Source organism: Stegastes partitus, unplaced genomic scaffold (assembly GCF_000690725.1).
Source record: "Stegastes partitus isolate 25-593 unplaced genomic scaffold, Stegastes_partitus-1.0.2 Scaffold1241, whole genome shotgun sequence".
In the NCBI taxonomy this organism is placed as follows: Eukaryota; Metazoa; Chordata; class Actinopteri; family Pomacentridae; genus Stegastes; species Stegastes partitus.
The window spans coordinates 201,528-221,829 of record NW_007578972.1 but is presented as its reverse complement, the minus strand read 5'-3'; the positions used below and the strand labels follow the sequence as shown (position 1 = coordinate 221,829).

The 20,302-nt window shown below is 44.0% G+C and overlaps 1 protein-coding gene across 2 annotated transcripts; it reads right to left on the bottom strand.

Annotated features, from left to right (window-relative positions):
• Positions 1–3,250: 3,250 nt before the first annotated feature.
• LOC103369108 (nuclear factor 1 A-type-like) lies at positions 3,251–18,755 on the bottom strand. Of its 2 annotated transcripts, XM_008297721.1 has the most exons (3): positions 18,112–18,755; positions 8,893–9,421; positions 3,251–3,898 (listed from the first exon to the last, which is right to left on the bottom strand). In XM_008297721.1, exons 1-3 carry the CDS (start codon positions 18,136–18,138, stop codon positions 3,843–3,845), a joined length of 612 nt encoding a protein of 203 aa, XP_008295943.1. In that variant the 5' UTR covers positions 18,139–18,755; the 3' UTR covers positions 3,251–3,842. The 2 variants fall into 2 exon arrangements, with proteins under 2 accessions (XP_008295943.1, XP_008295942.1); XM_008297720.1 differs by lacking the exon at positions 3,251–3,898 and having other exon boundaries at positions 8,620–9,421.
• Between the last annotated feature and the right edge of the window lie 1,547 nt (positions 18,756–20,302).

The window sequence follows — 20,302 nt, the reverse complement described above, 5'->3', positions numbered from 1 at the left end:
TCCCAAAGAACAAGCGTATGAATCGAGCTGAACCCAGATTCTCCAGACAAACAGCTCAGAATGTTCCCTACCTGATGGAGGCTGCTGGCGCTGACCGATTCAACGTTTACTGAACGTTTACTGAACGTTTACTGAACGTTCACTGGGATATTCTTCCAAACTAAATGACAAAACAGCGACTGAGACCCAAAAAGAGCACAGACAGAGACACAAACGGAGCACAGAGTCAGAACCAAACACACAAAGACAGTAAATGAACTCAAACAGACGCTGATTGAGTCCAAACACACGGAAGTCCGACTAAATGTAAAACCGCAGGATGACCAGAGAGGGATTAGAACCCACCAAGAGACACACAGGGAACACAAACAGGTGCAAAACCACACATAATTACTCAAAGCAGCTATAAAGAACCACAAAACAGCACCAACGTCGTCTGTTTTGTTCTAATTAAGGCAATAAAATCATTCAAACTAAATCAGATGTGAACGTTCGACTGTCACATATTTTCTCATTTAAAGTTGATTCTAAAAACGGAGTCATCAATTGATCAGCTTATTGATTTCAGCTGCGACTGCTGTGACAGTTTTCTTCCTCCAACCGGCAGCAGCTTCTCGTTATCCCCCCTCGTTATCCCCCCAATCCTTTCATTTAGCGACGCCCCTGAACCCCGACACACCGACACCGAGGCTCAATAATTCAGTTATCAGCCCCAAACCTGCACTAATCCTGCAGTTGTCAATAATTAAAAATGAACATCTGACAGAACACCCACACACACACACACACACACACACACACACACACACAGACAGAAAACAACAACAAAGGCTCTGATCGGGTCTTTGGGTCTTTGTGTGTTTCACCTCCTGGATTTGGTCCAAACCGTCGGACAGTTTTTCTGCTGCAGTCAGACTCATGCTCTTCATTTCTTTATTTCTTTCTGAATCATCTGCTGAACCGAGGCGTCCCCCAACTAGAAACAACGTTCAGGCTCAACAAAACACTGCTAACGCAACAGTTTGCGTAAAGATTTTCGAGTTCTGACGACTTTTAGGGAAACTCAACAACAAACTACTGAGTCACAGAAATCAATTGTTAATTATTCAGTAGCTGGGAGCTGATGGTTCATCAAAACTAAGCTGTTCAGCTCGTTTCTGAATGTTCTTTTAAAGGGAATTTCTAAGTGCTTTGTATTTAATTCTAACAATTCTGGTCAATTTCATAAACCAAGTGGATCCAAAGCCCTGAACTAAAGACGAAGACAAGTTTTAACAAACAGAAATGTGAGTTTCAGCTACAAGACATGGAGCTGATGCAACTTGTGTTTGCAGCTTAAACAGTTTGTCCGAATCAGTGAGTTGGATCCTTTTTCTCTTTAATTATTGGATCTCGTCCCTTTAATGACTTTCTCTAAACTTTCTTCCTCGACCTGCAGCACAGCTTTCTGCCCGTTTCTCATCTAAATCTGAGCTTTAAAGTCAAACCTCAGAGCTTTCAGGGCTTCGACTTCCTGAAAGCGAAGCCTGGATGCTGTGAGATCAGAGGACGCACGTTTCTTTGTCGTATTGTGTAAGTGTAGCTTCGGGAGGCCAGCGGAGGCGTCCAGGACTCCTGCAGAGCTGCTGCTCCGCTGCCAAGTTCTCCCAAGAAACTGCTGAATATTCACAGTATAATTAATCAAGTGATGATTCTAATCACATTCTAACTAATGAGCTGCTTTCTGTTAAAGGACGAGGACACAGAATCATTAATGTCTCCGACTAATCACTTTTATATCACGACTCGTCTGCTGTGTACTTTCAGGACAGATTTATTCTGAGGGTGAAACTTCGGCCACATGTCGCTGCACAAACACCGAGACCGTCAGATAAACCGTACGAGCTGCAGGAAACTCAAGTTTACACTTTTTCTGTTTGGAGGAAAAAACAACAGGAAATATTGGCAAAGTAAAAGACTGGAAGAATCTGGAAAACATCATAAAACTGTAATACATTTAGAAATATATCATAAAAATATTCTTGTTTTTTAAATTTCTTTCTAAGTATTAGTGGAACATGTTTAGAAATCTGGAAAATATAAAAACATTAACAAATAAAGTAAAACAGTCAAGCACAGGTTATACTGATGTTTCTCTGAATTTCGTTAAGTCATATTTTTACAACTCGTTTATCCTATAATTTTTAAAAAATCTGAATATTTTAGTGATGTTTCTCAAATATTGTCATATACATTAGTTTTATTTCCTTCAAAAATGTACTCCAATGTATAAAATATTTTGGAATATTTTATCTTAAATGTGTAAATATTTCCTCCTCATGTCTCTCAGAGTTTTCTCAGATCCCTTAATGACATTTTTAGGATATTTTCCAACATTTTTAAATCTCTTATTATAAAAAATTACTGGACATGAAGTCCCGCAGCTCCACAGAACCAGAACATGACGGAGGACAGACGTGTCCTGTCAGCAGGAAACACTGAAAGTCACAAGAGATATTCATATTTGGCCATAGCAACATGGTGATGAAGACGATGGTGATGCAGTGTTGCAGCAGAACGTGATGTTGGCTGATGTTAGGGAGTGTGTGTGTCGGTGGTGCGTTGTGGTGGTCTTGGTCACGTGTGTAGTTCAGGAACCACAACAAAGCTGCGGTTTTCTGCTGCGACGCCTCGAACACAAACACATGATGAACGGCAGCAGAAACACAAAGCGTCTGTAAGAGGAGACGAACAAACAGCCGCAGACATGATGGAGGATCGTGTTTCTGAGTGGACAGGAAACCACACACACACGCACGCACGCACACGCACACGCACACACACACACACACACACTGATTCTCCTTAAACTTCAACACTTTTTTTTTGTTTTTTGTAAATGTGTAAAATGTGTAAAAAACTGTGTAGAATTTTGTGCAACTGTGTGTTTAAGTGTGTAAAACTGTATCATTGTGCACAGGTGTGACAACAACTGTAGAAAGGTGTGTAACTATGTGTAACTGTGTGTAACTGTGTGTGTAGCTGCAGGTCAGACCAACATGTCGTACAGTGTTTACCACCAGTGTGTAACTGCGTAAAGAAGTGCACAAAGTGTGTACAGGTCAATTTTGTTATGTGTGTGTGTGTGTGTGTGTGTGTGTGTGTGTGTGTGTGTGTGTGCAGGTCAAACATGGCGTCCGGTGTTGTTTGGCTGCAGACTGAGCTGCTGCTTTAACTAGTTCAGAGACGAAGCTCCAAATCTGGTTAAGAGCTCAGGAGGACGAAGAGAACTGGGTCACACACACACACACACACACACACAAACACACACACACACACACACAGGTGGTCTGAGTTGGTGTAGTTTTGGTTGGAGCAACAGCTGGACGTCTGAGACCCTGAACGCATCGCTGCAGTTTAACCACTGAGTCAACAGACAAGAAATACAGGAGTTAAAGTTAAACCTAGAGGAAAGTAGTTTTACTCGAGTACTTCCACTTTACGTTATACTTTAAAGCTCAGCTTTAAATTTCTAATAACATGTGTGCCAGATGTTGGAACAGAGTTCATAAATAGATATTTACAGGTTTTGTTACAGGAAAACCTCATTAAAGTGTCGACAGAAAGGTGAAACCTGTTCCATCACTGTGACCCAAACAGCAGCAGTGAGTCCAGATGTGGATCAGTTCTATCTTTAATTCAGGCTTATAACAGCTACATGGACGTGTTCTCACTGACATGTTAAACTTATTCAAACTGTTCGTTCGACTCAACTCACATCACCAATCAGCCGTTTCAGGATCATCTGATCATCATCAGCGACTTCATGGAGAAACATCAGTTCATAGTTTCTTCAACTTTTCTTAAGTGGAGAATCTCAGAGAAAGACTTCTGAGGGAAGTGTCTGTCTGCTCACTTCCTGATGTCAGATTAAGAAGTTAAACCTTGTTTTAAACACAAATCATCTTGAATCAGTCAAATGTTCTGGATTCCAGGTGTTTCATCATCATTCTGCTGTTTGCTTTAAGTAAAAGGAGAAAATGTCTGAATGTTTATGAGCTGCAGCTTAAATCTGCAAAATAAGACATCATAGTTCCGATAAAAAGATCCAAACTCTCTGTTATCATCTGGAACAACTGTTTCAACGACCACGAGGACAGACAGCATTGGTTAGGAACCATCTTCAGCTGCAGTGGCGTTTTAAAGTCGTCTGAACTTTCATTTCAGTGTAAATGAATCATGTTGAACTGACTTTGCTGCCGCCACCGCTGGCCACGCCCCCCCTACACGGAGCGCGCTCCAGCGGCAGCTAATGAGGCGGCGACATGTTTATCCTGCAGGTTAAACGTCTGACGATCGGGGTCGCAGCCTCCACATGCCGACCTTTGACCTCTGAGCACGTGCCGTGATAGTGATACCCGCCGCCGCACTGAGCGCGCTCAGAAAGCAGACAGGGGAGGGGTGACCTCTGACCTCTAAGTTGTTTTCTGTGAGTGTGTGTGTCATTGTGTCTGTGTTATTGTGTGTGTTAGGGTGTGTTAGTGTGTGTGTGTCTGTCTGTGTTATTGTGTGCCATTGTGTGTGTCTGTTAGTGTGTGTGTGTGTGTCATTGTGTGCCATTGTGTGTGTGTGTGTGTGTGTGTGTGTGTGTTATTGTGTGCCATTGTGTGTGTTAGAGTGTGTGTGTGTAAGTGTGTGTGTGTGTGTTATTGTGTGTGTTAGTTGTTGTATGTGTGACTGTAAAGTTCCACTTGTTCAGTTTCCTTCAATCTGAAGTCAAACTCTGTTCAACTTGATTTAAACAAAAATCTGATTTTTCATTTAATCTGTTAAAAAAGTCACAAACAGACTCTGAATGTTCTGTTCAGTCTCATCAACCGCTCAGAACTCAAAGATTCTCAGAAGAACAGCAAATTATCACAACTGATCCAGAATAATTTGCATTCAAACGCGATAAATGACTGAGTGGAGTTAACCCTAACTAACCCTAGGTGACCTTAACTAACCCTAACTGACCCTAACTAATCCTTTCTAACCCTAAGCCTCATTTAGAGGCATCGCGTTAGAAAACGCTTGAAAGACAAATTCAGCAAACCAGCTGAAACGGTTTCTGAAAAGCTTCTGCATGTTTCTCTGAAGTTCTGGTTGTTTCTACTTCTTGGAGGTTTTTCAGCAGCTGGTTTAGTTTTAAACTTCTTGTAGCGCCACCTTCTGACGACACCATGCAGCTGTGATTACTCGCCTAAACAGAACGAGGTGAAGTCACGTTTACCTCTTGTTTAAAAGATACGCAACATTTCAAAAGTTTGCTTTAGATTTCCGTGACAGTTGCAGTGAAACAGCCCTCCATCGACCCCGAGCTCCTGCTGCTGCTCATTAACAAGCAAACTCTGAACAGAATCTGTCACCTAAAATAATTAGGAAATGAATTCCATGTTGTTTTGTTTTTCAGAAGAAATTTTCAGGAGGTGTCATCACATATTTCACCATTTTCAGACACTTCACACCAAACAACTGATCAGTTCATCCAGAAAACAGACAACAGTAAAGATAAAGATCAGTTTGAGCCCTAAAGTCCATCACAGTACAAAGGTTTGGAGTCGGGACCAGCAGGGTTTTTAAAGCTGTAAAACACTGAAGCAGGTACATTTACCACCAAACCTCTGAGAAACAAACGGCAGCAGGTGAAAACAGAGAGAAAGAAAAAGTTCCGTCAGGTTTCTAGTCTTTGAAGTCGGCGCTGCTGCAGTCAGAGGATTAAATAATAAATGGTTGGTAGTTCGCTGCGGTTTCTACGGGCAACACTGCTGCTCTTTATCCTCCCGCCTGCAGTCGGCGGTTTGGGGATGAATTTAATTACCGGCCGGCTGCCCTGACAGAGCCGCCTCCGGCCCGGAGCTCCGAGGTCAGCAGCTTCACCGGGCTTTTAATCAGCGCTGCAGAGGAGCAGCTCGGCCCAAACATCCGATAAAATAGTCAGAACTCCTGGAACAGTCGCATCGCTGCATCGGAGCAGCACAAACCCAAACTGTTGGTTCCTCAGAGCTGAAAGCAGCTCTTCACCCTCAGAGAGGCTTCAGTTCAGGGAGGAAATGATTGTAATTAAGGTTTCCACAAACTTCACCTCCACAAAAACAGCACCACGACCGAAGGAGGGCCTGGAACAGAGCGACTCTCTGCTCACTTTTTATGCCTCTACATTTAAGAAATGCTGAAAAATCTTGGAATGAAACAAAGTGCAAACAACAGCGTGACTTGTTGTCTGAAGAAACTTCATCAAGCACTTTGCAGAAGAGAACATCTGAATCCTAAAGTTTACCTCCACAAGCACGCCAACAGAAACTTTGCTCACGTTTTAAACCTCAGACGTCTCATCAGGCCTCAGAGGTTCCGAAAAATCTTGAAATGAAACAAAAAAAGGATTTTTCAGAAAAGAGCATCTGCGTCCTAAAACCTCCACAGAAACACGACGAGCAGCAGCAACATCCGCAATAAAGAGAAGTTCTGCTCACATTGGTTTTAGTTTTTGTGGAAAATCTGAGAAAAACTTCAAACTTTTCTCCACAAAAACCAGAAACATCTTTTCAACCTGCAATAAAAACACTCTGCTCATTTTTATACCTCAAACATTCTTCACTGCATCAAGGTTTTCTGATAAATCTGAGAAAAACACGAAGCTGAAAGCTCCAACAGACCAAACAAACTGAATGTTTAAACACGACCACTGACTCCAAAGGCAGAATGAACTTTGAAATTCAACAAAACAGAAACTTAAGTGAGAAAATAGCTGAAGTTGTTTTAGGGACTAAATGTCAGCGTGTACGTGAGCTTCGGGTCTGGAGTCGATGCTGTCGAAGGGAATCTGAAAGTGGACCTCGCGGATCGTTTCGCCGTCTATCTGGAAGCTGTCGTCCTTTTCCAAGAAAACTCTGAAGCTCCAACAAACTTAGAAGCAGCTCGCTGCCAAGTATTTCAAGCTGCTGCCAAACATCTCCGCTGCCGCTCTCAAATATTCCAACCAGCCAAATGATTTTCCCGTAGAATCAGTCAGAAATCAGGAAACGTGCTGAGCAATCGCTCCCAGATAATTGTGTTTTTTTGGTGAAGCAGCTCTGCTCGCTGCAGCGTTTCTTTCTGCTCACTTCTGCTTTACTGACCGCTGATGGGATCGAGGCTGTCGGCTGCAGATAACATGTCGGCGGGCGACAGTGAAGAAGAAGCTTCATCCTCAAGCACACATGAACTGACTGAGACGAAAACTTTCATCAAGTCACAACTAAAGAATCTCATGTTTAACAAGTTCTCTGAGGTTCATGTTTCATAAAGTTCTGCAGCTCTGTGGAACCAGAACAACATGAAGGAGGAGAGAGACCTCAGAGATGGACTCGGTTAAGAAACCTGGAACCTTCACGTCCAACAGGTATCTCTAACGCTGGGAAACAAAGGCACGGAGATTTAACTATTTCCCAACCCAACAAACTGTTGTTTTGTTATTTCATGTCGTCTCCTCGTCCTGCAGATGTTGAACTATCTCCATGTCTCCAGACTTTTCCACATGTTTCACCATACTGGATGTATCTCCAACAACTCCTTTTATAGGATCTAATTAGTGCAAAAAGTTTATTTTTGGCATTTTTTTTTTTGAATGACACCTGAAGAACGAAGCGGTTTTTCAGTAATGTCACAGATTTGGTTTTCCTGCAGAACTCCCCGTCTTCAACGTATCTCCAACAACTGGCTCCTCTGTTCTGTGTGTTCTGTCTGAGCCATGCTGCATTTATTTATCGATCCAGTAGGTTGGACTTTCTGGAGTGTAAAAATGTAGATTTCATCAAAGACAACTGACCAACAACCTCCACAGCTCCCTGAAAAGGACAATCGGAGCAGATTTACAGACTGAATTCATCTTCAGTCCCGTCGAGACTCAGACAGAAGCTGGAACGTTAATGGAACATTATCCGGAGCAGTGGAGTCGACGGTGTTTACAGGCTGCTGATAGAAACGAGTCCAGCAGGAACGTCTCTGAGGAAAACCACCACATTAATACTATCAGAAGGTTTAGCAGCTCGACTGGAGGCTGCAGGAGTCAAACACGAGCGTCAACAGATTATCTCATCCGACGTTCACCGTTTCTACGATTTCTGAAGTTTTTTAACTGATGCTGATCAAATTAAATATTTTTAAACTGAGAGCAGCGACCAGAAGTTCTGCACGACGCCTCAGATTCATCCACTTCACTGTAGAAACAGATTTCATATGTTGGTTCAGAAAAAAAAAAGGTTTCAGGGACTCAATAAGGACGGTTTATTCTGGTCTTTAACAGACTCCTCCAAATGCCTTCAGTGAAAAAGTGAAATGATCCGACATCACCATCAGAACATCTCCACCTGTTTAAAACAAAAGCAACTAGAATTTTATGAAATCCGTGTCTGGTTTGGTCACCAGCTAGTTCCCCTTTAGTTTAACATGTAAAATACAATTAACAAAGTTTCGTGTTCAACAACTTTTTTCTTTTTAGAACATTGATCAGTTTTCTCGATCACCAGTTATCGGCCCTGATGAAACCCATCAGATGACCTCCATCAAACACACCTTTCCTACTGACTTCCATTGACTCACCAAACCGCCCAGATGTTCATGTGAGTGTTAGATGACGTCTCAGCCAGCAGATGTGAGTTAATCCTTAAAACGTGATTCTGAATGAAACTTCCACAGAAACACAAACGTCTCCACAACAGACAGGAACTCAGAAAGCCAAATTTAAATAAAAGCAAGAAAGAAGCTTTAAAAAGCTGCAAGTTCAATAAACGAGGCATGAAGTTGCGACCGTCTTTGGTCATATCCTCCCAGCTGAGCAGCGTCTCCACACATTCACCCAACAAGCACCACAAACAGTGAAGGAAGCGGACTTACCTGCGTGGACGAAGTAGGCCAGGTACAGATCCAGCTCCTTGACTGAAACTCCAATGTGGTGTGGCTGCACGCACAGGCTGGGGTTCGAACACTGAGGAGACTTTACCAGCCTCTCGCCGTCAGTACTTTCGAGGGGAATCCCTTTGAATAAAATCACCATGACCAGGTCCAGCCTCCACACCTTGTCCGCCTGGCGCAGGCAGTCGATCCTCCTCATCTTGCCCTTCTGGTCGGGGTTGGACAGGACGCAGCACGGCGGCTTCTTCCCCGTCACCGTCAGAACAAAGTCCTCCCTGAACTCGGGCCGGATGTCCTTTCGCAGCTTGGCCAGGAGGCGCGACGCCCACTTCTGCTTGACTTCGGGCTTCTCGCTGAGCAGCTCGTCCTTCACGGCGCGCTCCTCCTCCTTCGACATGCGCTTCTCGTGCTTCTTGAAGTACTTCCTCTTGCGGGCCTGCAGGTTGAACCAGGTGTAGGCGAAGGCCCGGACGTGGGGCAGCAGCGCTTCGATGAAAGGATGGAATTCATCCTGCGGACAGACAGTAAAACCCCAACATTAGGAGGTCTGTAGTGCAGAACAACCAGCCAATCATATATCAGATACATAGGGATTCTGGTCATAAACGAAAAGAGGCAAACATGTCATGAAGGCTCATTTACCCCAAACTGCAATGTTGATGCCTAAACCTAATGTACATGGAACATGAGGTGCAGTCAGACTGTTCTCCACACAACAGTCTGACTGCACCTCAGTCAGGATGACCGACTGCTGCAGGATAACGGTGTTTGTGTTCCTTTAAACCAGAGATATCCGAGCAGACAGTACAGATTGCAGCTGATTTCAGCATTTTCACCTGATCGGTCTCAGCACCAACCTACTGTGGTTAGCTACAGCTGGAAAATCGGTTTATTCCAAAATAAAACACAGGACTCCTTGTTTCCTTCGGCCGAATCTTTCCATCAAGTTCAAACACCGCAGACGTCCTGAGCATCACTTCACACACAGCTTCACTAGTTTGACAGATTTCACGTTTTCAAGTTTGCAGTAAGAAATGAGGAATAAGTCACAGGAAAGAGGTGAAGAACTTATCTTAAAACTCATGTTTGTTTTTAGAAAGATGCCGACGTGGTAAAATAAATTCAGCCCATTCTACCTGTTATTTTCATTGTAGTAGGTTTTAGTTTATTAAAAAAACAGAAACAAGAAGAAAACGTAAAGATTACTCCACATCATATCAACCAGAACTGTACCAGTTGGTTCTTCATCTGCAGTAACTTTAGTATATTTAATAAAATGTGCAGTTTTACTTTCACACTATGAATGTTTTCACCATATTTGCATCCCATAATACTGATGCTACCAGCTGCTTACAGAGGACATGAACCGAAACCAGATCCAGTGTTCAGACTGTGACACCTGGATGGATGTAGAACTGATCTGGTGTCAGAAGTGTTTTTATGAAGAAATGATGAAAAAGCTGATATTTTCAAACATCTGTGTGTTTGAGGGCCGAGGCTGATTCTGGGTCAGATGGGACGGACGGATTGATTTATCATGGAAAGGTCCAGAAGGGAGAAAAAACAGGAAAAAAGACGGAAAAAAATCAGGAGACAAAAGACAAAAGCACGGAGGACAGAAGGAGATTTGGACGTAAAAGAAGAAGGAAGCGGTGAAGAAAGGTAGCGACTCTAAAGGAGGTGAAGCCAGAAGACGAGCGAAGCGTCTGACGGCAGCAGCTCAGCATCTGATCTGCATGAAAATGTTTGTGCGTCTTTCTTGGCTCTAAAGCAGGAATGTTGGTCTGCAGCCCGAAAGCACAGCGAGGAGCAGAAACACAGCAAACAAACAGGCGAGCGCCGCAACACAAACACCAGGCCGCCGCCGCTCCGCACGCGCTCAGATCGCATCATGTGCAGGATTATAGGTGCATTAAAGGTGCATTATGTGGCTCTGGGCTGATGAGAGCAGGCCAGCTATTAGGAGGGAACGTGGTCCGACGGCATGTCGAGGATCAGGCCTGGTGTAAGCTCCGACACACCTGCTGCCCCCAGAGCCACAGAACCACCACAGAACCACCACAGAACCACCACAGAACCCGGCCGATCTAAAACAGGGAACATGCTGCTTCACTGCTGCGACACACAAACACCAGAAACACAACATGCACAGTTTTAGGATTTAAATCTGCAACACGACGTCTTTCCTAAAAAAGCACCTCAATTATTATTAAACGTTGTTTCTCCATCAGCAGAGTTTTTCCTTGTTGTCTCGATACCAGCGCAGGTAACAGAGCCGAGTTTCAGCCCAGACACCAGCAGGGTTCTGTTTCTAATGCTGCAGCCTCACAAACACACACACTTCATCCTACAAAAGCTCTTTTCACTGAACAAGTCGAAGCACAAGAGATTAAAACTGACAAAAATACAGTTTCAATCAGAAAACAAGGATTCAGGCAGGTGTTTGGTGTTTGGTGGTTTGTAGCAAATAATTTATGGAGCTTTGACAGAAACACAATTAGATCTCAGGGTTCAGAGTATATATATATATGTGTGTGTGTGTGTGTGTGTGTGTGTGTATGTATATATATATAATATAATATATATATATATATCGAGGCCAAAAACATTCAGGATCTGATCAGGATGGAACATTTTAAATAACTAAATAAAACTGTGATCAGTCAAATTCATCCTTGTTCATTGTGTGTTTTGTCTCTTTTCTAGTAAATAATTACACACAGAGATTATTAAACACGTTTACTATTAAAATGATAGAAATGCTTCATTTTGAAAATATCACAATTATCCTTAATATCTAAACCTCCAGTTTCTTTATATTTTACTGACATTTTACAGAACGTGTGTTTTTTTTACTGCTGACCACCAAATCTCACTGGTTTCCATTAATTTCACTAAAATAAATAAAGATTTGTGTAAAAGTTTTAGATTTAGATTTTAGCAGCAGAAGGTGGAGGAAACTGGCAGCAGATAGAACAGAAAGAATTTAAAGAGTTTGGATCAGCGAAGGAGCTGAAACATATAAAAGCAGCTGGTGGTGGAAAATCACTGGTGGCAGCCTGAGAGTGTTTTCGTCCTGCTCTCTGCACTTTCTCTGCTGCTTTTCGGGGTTTGGACGTCCATCTGTGGCAGAGAAAACCTGTCATTTCAGTTTGTTTCCATCCAAACACAGACGCAGAGAAAGAAAAACAGCAGCAGAGTTGCATCACCGGCGAGCAGACGAAGCTGCACGCGGACAGAAAGCGTCTTATGGGGACAAACCGCCAGAGCAGCTCTCCTCCGTTCACAGATCAAAGAGCTGCCAGCAGGAAAACCTGCGACCGGCTGCATGCGGACGTCCACCGCTGCAGGAGCTGCGACGGAGCTGCACAAAAACACACCTTCAGTAATCTGCAGTTCAAATGTTTGTGGTGTTTCTGAGGAACCAGAGAGCAGCAGTTCCTTCAGATGCAACTAAACTGCGGCAACGTTTTCTGTAACCACGGTGAAGGGTTGTTGGTCAATTCACATATTTGGCAACTTGCAAGTTGCGCCAATACTTTTATTATTATTTCTGCCAATACGTCCGACCTGCAGCTGAATCTACTGGAGCTGCAGGAATGAATGAGTTACTCGTCAAACAATAAAACAATCTCCAACTATTTTTATAATCAGCTTGAGTATTTTCTAATAAAATCAGGCTGAGTTTTGAGATTTCAGCTTCTTCAGTGAATGTTTTCTGGTTTCTTTCCTCTGTGGCAGCAAACTGAACATCTTTGGACTAAACAAGACATCTGAGGAAACTCTGATCCACGTTTTAAAGACATTTTAGAACCAAACAGCTGATCGATTGATGCAGAAAATATTGATCAGCAGATTAACTGACAGTTTAACGGTCAGCTGCTGTGTTCCCCGAACATATTTTCATTTTGTACATTTTAGGTGTGTCATTAGAAAAAATAACGTTTTCATTACATTTTTACACTGGAGGTGGTTTCTGAGTTAAAGATCTTTATTAGTGACATCATCAAACATGGCCGACACCAGCTGACATCATGACGATCGTCTCAACCTGACGATGAAAACACTTTTCCTCTGTTGGTTTTGTTTCCGTCTTCCTCCACTCTGTTTTTTTATGGTTGACGCAGATGCAGCGCCTCCTTCTGACAACTCTTCACATTTCAACGAGCCTAATTCACGCTACGTTTGTAAAAAATTTGCGAAATTTAAAAAGTTTCTTGATAACTATATGAGACCAGTAATAATCACAGCGCCGTCCATCCACCCCGACCTCACAAAGCAGAGTCCAGCAGATTAGATTAATCACCATAATAATTATGGTGTAGGACCCTGATCATTAATAAACAAGATATCAATAATCAATATTTAGACCTGATGGAAATTTCCATGACAATAACATACCCTCAGCATTTAATCTTTGGGCTGATTGGGTGCTGCTGATGACCTTTAACCAATCAGCGAAGCAACACGACAAGAACATTTCTCCTGAACTAGCTTCGGTTCGTCGGTAGAACCCGTCGGATCACCAACAGATCCTCCGTTGGTTTGGAGAAAACACACAAAACAAGCTGCTTCAGCCACAAACTGCTCAGAGCAACAAAAGCAGCAGAGGAGTTTTACACAGAAATAAATTATAAGAACGTAAATTAATTGAACCACTTTATTGATTAAGGTTTAATTAAATCTGTTTTGTTTATTAAATAGTCAGAAATCAGACAAAACGGATTTGTCTCCTTCTCTTTATGCGGCCTCACGGTGCTCACTGTCCGACTCGTTTAACCCAAACGGGCCCAAACCCAATAAAACAGAGACTCTGATCGCTGTGGTTCTGACAAACTGACCTGATCAACATCGTTCAAGCTTCGGCTCAGCTTTGAAACAACAGTTTTGTTCTGAGAACAAAGCATCAGCTCGACATTTAAACTTACGGGACTATTTTCAGCAGCGGATTAATGAGAGCTGTGAAACTCTCAGAATCAGATCTGGATGCGTTTAAAGCCGATGACATGTTTTAAAGAAGATGTCGGGTTCATCTGGAGGTTAAATGTATGAAAACCGACAGTATGGAGGAAGTTGAGGGCAGCTGGGCGTCTCTCATGGAACCTTCTCACTACACAGAAACTATATCTACAGGCTGTGCATTAGAGCGCCAGCTGCATTGCTTTTTTTTTTTTATATAACATTGTTCACCCTCCCTGTCAGGGTCTGAATACAGCACATTGTTTCTTCTTGGAGTCGGTCCAGCGAACGGGTTTGTCTCCAAAAGCGCCTCCAGCAGCTCAGCAGCAACCTGCAGCCGCTTTCTGAGCTCTGAAATCTCACTCCAGGACGGCGAGAACCTTTTGTTATTTGCGGTTTGTGTTTGCGTGTCCTCGGGCGGTTATTAGGACGCCGAGCGGCTGCTGCTGCTGGACGGATGATGTGTTCAGCCTCATCTCCAAACACACATTCCACAGTGGATCTGCAGCTCTGGATGTTCGCTGCAGCCACATACCAACATTCCTCACAGCTTCCTGACCCGCTCACACCGTCTTCCTCCGCCGCAAACACAATCCCACTTAACAAGTCACTTGGTCTCACATTCAGCCTGAAAACGAGCCGTTTCTGCCGCCGGCCGGATCTAATCCCTCTTGTTCTCAGGAAGGTTTTCTCCAACGTGTCTTAAGACAAAATAATCCTGTTGAGCGACTGACAGCAGCTGATTTACATTGAAATAGTGAATTATGCCTCACTAATAGCTGCTTTTAGGGTTTATTTTAGGACATTTTTACATTTCTTTAAGAGGTTTGCTGATTTTTTTTCCCCCACATTTTTTCCTTCAAAACTAAATTCAGAATCTTTGTGTAAGAAGAAAAAGAAGCAAACTGGGAGCTTCACTGGAATTAAGAAAATGATTAATAAGAGCCGAATAAAACTAGAAATATGAACTCCTGTCTCAATAATAATTCGTTTGAGGGAAACGACACGTGTGGACTCTGTAAAGGTTTTCTTCTGCTCAGTGAACATTCTGTTCCAGTTTTTTCTTTAAACAAAACCAACCTGAGAATCTGTCCGTGCTGCTCAGAGCTTCACTCACATGAACAAAATGAGGAAAAAGATCTGAATCAAGTAGAAATATTTAATTTTTTGGGTTTGTTTTTTTAGAAAATGTCTCCTCTCCAGCTTGTGTAAAGGTTTAGTTCAGCTTTTCTGTCAGTGAACATTTTGTTCCTGCTGACAGTTGATTTAAATAGAAAAATAAAATCTGACTTTATTTTTATCTTTCAGTAAAAGTGAAGCTTCACTAAAATTAAGGAAATGATTAAAACGAGCTGATTTAAAGGAGGAACATGAATTATCTCAACACAGCGGCTGCTTGTGGATTATTTTAGGAAAATACTGACATTTAATGACTGAGTGTGAATTAAAGGTGACGTCTTTCTGCTGCTTTATTCACTTCATTTGTGTTATTTTAGACATTTTAGTGGAAATTGATTCCAGCATCTTAAAATAAGAAATAAAAAATAAATGAAATGAGCCCTTATAATTAAAATGATTGATTCATTTGTTCAACCTAAAGCTGTGTTTTTATTTTAACAGAGAAATGTGCAGTTCTGGGTTTTCCCTCAAACACTCGATGAGGTTTGTTTGTCTGAACGAGTCGTTTCTTTTCCCGTCTGGCCTTAACATTTCCATTTGTTCCGACACATCCGTGTGCAGATAATCCAGCTCTGTTCTCTCCTGATTCTGGAATTTATTCGTCACTAATTTGAGCGTGAAGCCGCTGCTGGATGCGGGTCGGAGAATTAAATGTCACGTCTTCACACAGAACACAGGTGAAGCCGGCGGATGTTTTCAGGCTGAATGAAGCCGGCTGAAGGCGTGAGGAGGCTCAGCTCGGCTCCCCGGGGTTCCTCCTTTCAGCGCCTGTGAGGCCGGCGAGGCTTCACACAACAACAGGCCTGAAGAGCAGCAGCGATGCTCATAATCCTCCGGTCCCACTCAGACCAGTCGGACCTCCAGCTGCCCTCCTCGGGACACCTGAGAGCCGATCGGAGGCTGACGGAGCATCTGATCAGAAACAACCACCGCAGATTTAAATGACAGAATTAAAGCTGATGAACTCACTCCTCATCCAGGACTCTGCTGCTGATCAGCTGATCGACATTCAGACGTTTGAATCTCAAATAATATTTCTATAAAATCAACGAGCACCTGTTCAGCTTTTATCTCCAGTTTTCTTCTTTCATTTAATTTCGACACCGTCACACTCAAAATAATGCAAACACACACGTTGCCAAAGATGTGTTCATAAATAAATAAAAATGCAAAAAAAAATACGTAAACAAACATCCCGATGTCAAAACAACGTCGTGATTTAAAACGTTCTTTTCAGGCTTTTACAAATTCTGCTACTTGTCTTAAATTATCTTTACACGCTGCAGGAACGCAACTTTAAATAAACACTTAAATTACGATAAAATCGCTGGCGGAGCGTTCTGTCTGCGGCGCCCCCTGCTGGCTGGAGGTTAAAGGAAGCTGCTTACGTCACCTCGAAGCTAAAATGTTTCAGTTTAATTCATTTTAAATTTTTAAATTTATGAAAGAATCTGCATGTTAAAACGTGAGATTTATCACATATTTAAATATTCACTTTAAATAAATATCCACCTTTAAATGTGTGTGTTTTAATTAAAACAGTCTGACGCTCGACTCAACACACTTTCATCCAAAAACCTCAAAATATCACACGAGAATAAAAGAAAAGAGAATAATCGGACTAATAAAACACAAGTGTTCAGGCCCTAAAACGTATTTCTTAATCCTCCACAGAACAGATTTACAAAAACCGACAGTCAGTGGCTGTCTGCTGATTATTGGTTTTACTGGCCGATAATCTGATTAAACTGTAAATCTGTGTTCGTGCTGCAGATTCAGACACTCAGACTGAAGCTGCACAAACAAACCAACATGCAAATTGTGCACAATTTTGGATTCAGCAGCGAAGTCACAGAGACACGAAATATCAGCAGCAGATTAAAATGTTCCGGAGCAGATGGTTCCTGAATTATCTCCTTTCACTGCACTCGCTCAATATTTATTTACAGCCACCAAATACACGGTTCAGACCGTCAGGAACCAAATATCAGCCTCCAGAGAATAAAGAAGAAATCCTGCTGAAAATAATAAATTATGACGTTTGAGTTCAGGTTTAAAATTAAATCAATCCTCATAATTACACGGATTAAAATGTGTGTGTCAGATGCTGAAATAAAAATAAAATCTGTGAGGATTTAAATGTTTTATTTTGTTTCTGTTCAGTTTAACACAGAATTCAACCTGCAGCAGCTCACAGCCAATAAAAAGCTCTGAAATTCGACCGAACCTGTGACCCTGAACGCAGCCTGCAGCTATGAACCGGAACCAGGTGAGTTCTGAAGTGGATCAAAACCCGGAATCACGAGTGAAGGCGAGAAAAACACCTCAGTCACCTCACGTCACCTCCCTGCGCGCACACGCACGGGTCTGTGAGGCCTGAGGTTCGTGCGTGAGGCCGCGAGGAGGAAGCTTTTAATGACGAGACCCGGTTCGGTGCCACAGACCAGAACCAGCAGCAGAAACCCGCAGAACTTCAGACCGAACTTGCGCCAGACTGCACACACACACACACACACACACACACACCTAAACACACACACACACACACACACACACCTACACACACACACACACACACACAAACACCTAAACACACACACACACACAAACACCTAAACACACACACACACCTAAACACACACACACCTAAACACACACTCCGTGTCTCTAACTCTGAACACTCCGCAAAGTTTCTGTCAAACTGAGCAGCGGTTCCGCTTCGCGTCCGACTCTCGGCGGAGACAAACTTTACTCCGAATTTGTTCCCAGATTTTGGCCTTCAGACCTCAAACCTCCTCCGAGCCGCAGCTCCGGAGGCCGGACCGGACCTGCAGGCGGCCGGACCGGGCTGCCGCCGGGACACAGTGTGCAGGAAAACAAACACCCGCAGCGGCTCAGACACAACAACACAACCGCTACACAACTACCACACAAAGTTCCGGAGCTGAGCGCGCGCGTCAGGGTCCGGGTCCGGCGGCGGCCCCGGACGCTCGGCGGCCGGCCGGCGGCGCTGCGGGGCGGCGGCAGGCTGCAGCAAAGCCCGCTGAATAAAGTTGAACTCACCTGCGTTAGACACAGCGGAGAATACATGCTGTCCTCTGGAGGCTGTGCGTGTGTGTGTGCGTGTGTGTTACTGTAACTCCAGCCTGAGTGCGCGTGCGTGTGCGCAGCGGCCGCGCGTGTACAGTGAGACCAGAAAGAAGAGAAAAAGCCGGAGAGGGGCAGCGGGACCCTCCTTCTGCCGCCTCGCCTTCACATTTCCAGCCGCTGAACTTTGCCCCCGCTCGGCTCCTCGGTCCGGACCTGTTAGAGGCCCTCCGCCGGGGAGCGCGCAACTTTCCGCCCAGACACGAACACCATCTCCGGCAACAAGAGAAAAGTCCCGTTAGGCAGCGGCGGAGCGGCGGGGGGCAGTCGGTGCTGGAGCGGTGCGGAGATCCCAAACGTCCCGAAACTGCATCTCAAAGCTCCGGAGAGCCGCGGCGAGAGGCGGACCTCGGCAACATGTCCACCCGACCTGCGGTGCGCTGTGGCCGGCGTGCGGCGGTGCGGCTCCTCGGTGCTCGGGACGGAGGGCGGCGGTGCAGCCGCAGCGGAGGAGTCCCGGGAAAGAACCCCGAAACGAAGCAGGAAGATCGGCAGGACGGGATCCCTGAGCTGCCAGACGGCCGCCTCGCCTCTACAACCACCGACAGCTGCTTTCCGTTAATTTATCTCGGCGGGAGGAGACGTGAGGAGAGAGAGGGCGGAGAGAGTCGCCGTGTCCCGGACAGAGAGGAGCCTCCTCCTCCGCTCCGCTGCCGCCTGCTGCTGCTGCTGCTGCTCCCGGACCTCCGCGCTCCGCCGCCGGACTGCGTCTGTGTGTGTCCGCGGACCGGAGCTCTGACCGCTGATCAGCTGATCGCACACACAGCCATCGATCCGCCGCGCGCACTTTCACAAGTCCAACCCGGCGATGCCTCTGCGCGTGCGTGCGTGAGTGTGTGCGCGAGTGTGTGTGTGTTCGGGCTGTGGGTTTATTGATCAGCATCGATCAGATCAGACGCTGGAAATTAATCCGCAGCTCAGGTTCGGTTGCGTTTGTACAACTTCTGCTTCTGCTCAACTTCGGGTCGGAACTCTGCCGTCAGCTCCGTCCTGTCCGGGCAGCTCCGGGAGGAACCGGCGCCCCGAACCGGGAACGAATGAAACCGCACAAAGAGCCGCGACCCGCAGCAGCAATAATAATAGTAACAACAATAATTCTTATTATTATTACTATTATTATTTTAATTATTATTATTCTAATTATTATTATTCTAATTATTATTATTCTAATTATTATTATTATTATTGAAGCAGCTGGACCCAGTGGACCGAACGTCTCCTGTAGAACATCAGTTATCGGTACCGACTTATCGCCACATCAGTCTGACATGAAGCGACCTGCTGACCTCAGATTGTCTCAGTTTTACTTTAACTTTACTTCATTTCTCAGGAACATATTTGTGGTGAATTTACTGAGAAAAGTCCAGATTTTTATTTTAATTGCACTTTTTGGTTTCAGCTTTTCTCTGACGCTTTGCAGGTTTTTATTCTATTTTGAACCTGCAGCAGCAGAAATAAAACCACAAACTCCAGAACATTCAGGTCCACTAACAGGTCAAACCAGTTCACAGGTAAACTCACCGACCTGCTGAAGTCTGAGGAAATACTGAAGCTTTTAGATTCTACAAGTGATTAAAAAAAAAAAAAAAGAAGACATTAAATCACAAAAACCCTAAAACACACAGCTGACAGTACAGAGTTTAAATGTCACATTTCTGCAGCAAAAAAGAGTCAAAGCAGGATTTCAAAACACCTGAGAGCCATGAAGTCAGAACCTCCAGCAGGTCCTTTACAGACCGACTCCAGAACCACAGACACCAACACACCAGGTTCTGATAGAACCAGAACCAGAGCCCTCAGGAGGCAGAAATATGAAACATAAGCATTAAACAGTGTGATTATAATAAGAGCCAACGTTACAGAAGCTCCAGGTTCTAATGGGACGTTCAGGGAACATTAGTGGAAATAAAGATGTAATAAAAGTCAATAATTAAACAGCGATGTTCCGGTCCATCAGTGCTGTGGCTGATTAAAGCACGATGTAGAATAAATGGATAAAGTGCGAATTTATTTAATAAATGGCGGATAATTATTAAATTATTTTTAAACCACAGAACCACACGCAGCCAATCAGGACATGCCACGTCACAGCCGCGCTCTCTCACTG

Excerpts from the sequence above, each read along its gene's own strand:
- LOC103369108 (XM_008297720.1), bottom strand. The coding sequence starts at position 18,138 with ATGTATTCTCCGCTGTGTCTAACGCAG. Across the intron at positions 9,422-18,111 it reads CTCCGCTGTGTCTAACGCAG|GATGAATTCCATCCTTTCAT; the intron begins GTGAGTTCAACT and ends GTCTGTCCGCAG.